The sequence below is a fragment of the Hibiscus syriacus genome, unplaced genomic scaffold, assembly GCF_006381635.1.
Source record: "Hibiscus syriacus cultivar Baekdansim isolate YM2019G1 unplaced genomic scaffold, ASM638163v2 tig00112402_pilon, whole genome shotgun sequence".
In the NCBI taxonomy this organism is placed as follows: Eukaryota; Viridiplantae; Streptophyta; class Magnoliopsida; order Malvales; family Malvaceae; genus Hibiscus; species Hibiscus syriacus.
In genome coordinates, this window is record NW_024063323.1 from 3377568 (window position 1) to 3381029 (window position 3462).

General features: G+C 38.3%; 1 protein-coding gene across 1 annotated transcript; it reads left to right on the top strand.

Moving 5' to 3' along the window:
• The first annotated feature begins 1381 nt into the window (after nucleotides 1-1381).
• LOC120179145 (50S ribosomal protein L17, chloroplastic-like) lies at nucleotides 1382-2814 on the top strand. Its single transcript, XM_039184834.1, has 2 exons — nucleotides 1382-1671; nucleotides 2306-2814. Exons 1-2 carry the CDS (start codon nucleotides 1452-1454, stop codon nucleotides 2713-2715), a joined length of 630 nt encoding a protein of 209 aa, XP_039040765.1. The 5' UTR covers nucleotides 1382-1451; the 3' UTR covers nucleotides 2716-2814.
• The last annotated feature ends 648 nt before the right edge of the window (nucleotides 2815-3462 follow it).

Below are 3462 nucleotides of genomic sequence, written 5' to 3' on the forward strand. Positions count from 1 at the left end.
CCCACTTATGGTGTGTCGTGACGCCTTTATTACACCAAGCAACTGTTGAGTGGCACACGGCTGATGGAGTGATACGTTAGTTTGCGACGCACCAACTGATTCCTAGACAAATGAAGGTTGATATGGACGCTCTCCATACAATCGATACGCGTGGGAACATAATGAAAATTGGTCGGTGTGACACGCTTAGTATATCGACCTATGGAATCAACGTGAACTATCGCTCTCCCATCGTCAGGACTTTACACTGATGGACTTGGATTTCGATCATTTTCCCAATCTATGGCTTTACGAAGAAAATGACAAACCATATCTCATGACACTCGAAGAGAGGGCAGAATAAGTCCAGTCCAAATCCAAGAAGAAAGCGTAGTCGTCTTTTGCTTCAACATCTGCGGGTGAAGAGTACTATCGTGCATCTCAGGCTGGTTACAGTTTCTTTCCTCCTATCATACTTCAGCCGAGACTCGACCAACTTGGGTTGGAAGTTCATGGGATGCACCGCAGTACACTCAAGCATCTTCGACAGAACATGCGATTGCGGGTGACTATGACCATATCCTATATGGTCAACAAAGTAACAACCAAGTCAAAGCAATTACGACGATGATGGTGTCAAATGTCATAAATCCATCATTGTATTTCGAAGATGGGTCGTAGAGTGTGTTGGGTACACCTCCTCGGTAAGACGACGACGATCAAGGCTTACAACCCTAACGTACTCGAAAACCCCCCACGACATTATCATTCCACCACTCCGCGACATCGTCAATAACTTAAAAAATATAGATAAAATTTCTTTGTATTTTTCATTTAAAAATTTTACAATTAATTTACTTTGTATTTCGTAAAATTTAAATAAATTTAATTTTCTTTTAATTTTAATTTTTTTAAATTATCCTGATGGAACTTGTCACATTTCCAAGTGATCGTTACCCCTTCTGCCCGTTTAACAACGACTAGCTATTTTTTGAATTCGAAGAAACTCGTCGCCTCGACGTGACGAGTTCCATCGAATATTTTTTTTTATTTTCTAAATTTTATTTTTATCAAATTTTTTTTAAAAAATATTTTTTAATAGACTCGTCACCTCGACGTGACGAGTCATTATTAAGTCATTCAAATAATGGCCCACTACTCGTGGACCGTCAAACCATAATATACCATCAAGGTGCCGAGTTTCGTCAATACTGTAGCAAATATCGTATTTACTAAATAATGTATAAGTAAGCCCAATACCCTAAGTATTTTAGCCGCCTGGGGTATTAGGCCAAAAATACCCAAAATCGCATGAAACATAACTTGCATTTAGCCCAAAGGATAAAAAATGGATTATTTCTACAAGGTCCAAGCCCAACCTCAATTCTCTCTATCTTTTCTTCTCCAACAAATTCCTTATCCACTCCACTCTTCATCATTTGCAAGGGCCAACCAAGAAACCCAGGGTGAAAATGGCAATGCCAATACCAACGGCCACCGGTTGTGGGAATAGTAGTAGGTGGAGCATGGCGTCCTTGAAGTCAGCTCTGCCGCCGCTCACTGCCACCGCTTCCTCAATTAAGTTACCATGTCGACGCCGTACCCCTCCCCCTCGTGTCAGATCGCCGCAGCTTGTTCGTTCCTTCTCTGCTCTCTCCCCGGTTAATCCTCTCCATTCCCTCGGTTTCTCTGGTAAAGTCCCCTTTCTGAATTATTGAAAGAATATGCCGTGTCACATAATTCTCCAAAAGTTATATGGTTTTGTTGAAGAAAACTGGTTTATCCTTTTGTTTTTATTCCCATTTCTTGATGCACAGCACTATTTAGGATTCTGTGAGATTAGTTTTATGTATTTCCATGGGGTTTTTATGTTATTTCTAGTTCAAGGATCTGTGGGGGTTTTCCCCTTTCCCCGTTATTGTTCTAGTCTAGTTTCTGTTAGTTTTAGGACTAAGAATCATTGAACACTTTGATAATGAATTTACCACCAATAACTGGAATTTGGCGTATGTTCTTAGTTTTATAATTTGATAGTTAAGATTTTGATATTAAGAATTGAATACTGATATTGAACTTTTTATGTTACTTCTTCAGTGCTTTAGTTTAGGTCAATTGGGTTATGTCACCTGTGTTACTGGGAGTGTTCAACGTATTGATGTTCCCTTTTTTAAAAGGGTCTTGGAAGGTCATGTGTACGAATCTATATCTATATCGAGTACTTCAACAGGAAACGAAAATTCGGATCCATTGTAAACTTCTGATAGATGGTTGTAGGATCTATAAGACTAACTATTTATTGTGTTACTGATCACACAAACATTAGCAGACATGTCCGGCTTTGGGCAAAATTTCACCATTATTGATAATGGTTGTCGATTCTACGCAATGAGGCATGGCAGACGAGTCCCTAGACTCAACAGGCCTCCTGATCAGCGACGTGCACTCCTCCGGGGACTCACAACTCAGCTCCTTAAACACGGTAGGATCAAATCCACCAGGGCTCGAGCAAGCGCTGTGCGCAAGTACGTTGACAAAATGATCACATTAGCTAAAGACGGTTCTCTCCACAAACGAAGACAAGCACTTGGCTTCATTTACGAGAAACAGATCGTGCACGCACTCTTTGCCGAGGTGCCAGACAGGTACGGTGATAGAAATGGTGGATATACGAGAATTATTCGAACCCTGCCTAGGCGAGGAGACAATGCACCAATGGCCTATATTGAACTTGTATAGATAAGTTCCATTGCTGAGGATCCTTGCATGATTCTAGGGACCATGTCATCTGTTTTGAGGCTACATTAGTGCAGCTGAACAAAGTTTCTCTTAATTTCTCCAAGCGTTTACCTTCAATTGTGTATGAACTTCGATGCGAGATGAATATACAAGTGGAGTTTCTTTTTCACCGGAATCATTAATCCAACATCATGTGTTATTAATCATACAGGGAGAACACTCGCTACTAATGTATTAAATAATAGGGTAAAGTACACAAATGATCTCCAACTATAGTGGTATTTTGTTGAATCCATCGACTATTAAAAGTTACAAAATGATCTTCTAATTATTGGACATTATTTTGTTGAGTCTCTTGACTATTAAAAGTTAAAAATGATCATTCATATGTTTAATATTAGTCATTTTCTGTTAAAAAGTTGACGGTTGTCTGAGTTAGACGTTAACTTGTTGAATGAGATATGGAAAAAATCATATTTTAATGGGTTGATCCTTTCAACCTATTTACTCTATACTCAAACGCTTGCTTAAGGAATCTAGTGTATTATCTACTAGATCAACTAGTTGTTAGTTAATCAATCTTATTAATTTATTTGGTAAAACTAATAATTACATAAATAAAATAATAAAAAGAAAATTTTAAACAAAAATCGAGCTCTGTGTTTTTTTTTCCTTCTCCTTTGGCTTACGTAGACATTGTCATCGAAACAATTATTCTTCTAATTTGACATTTTTTTGGAATTAATA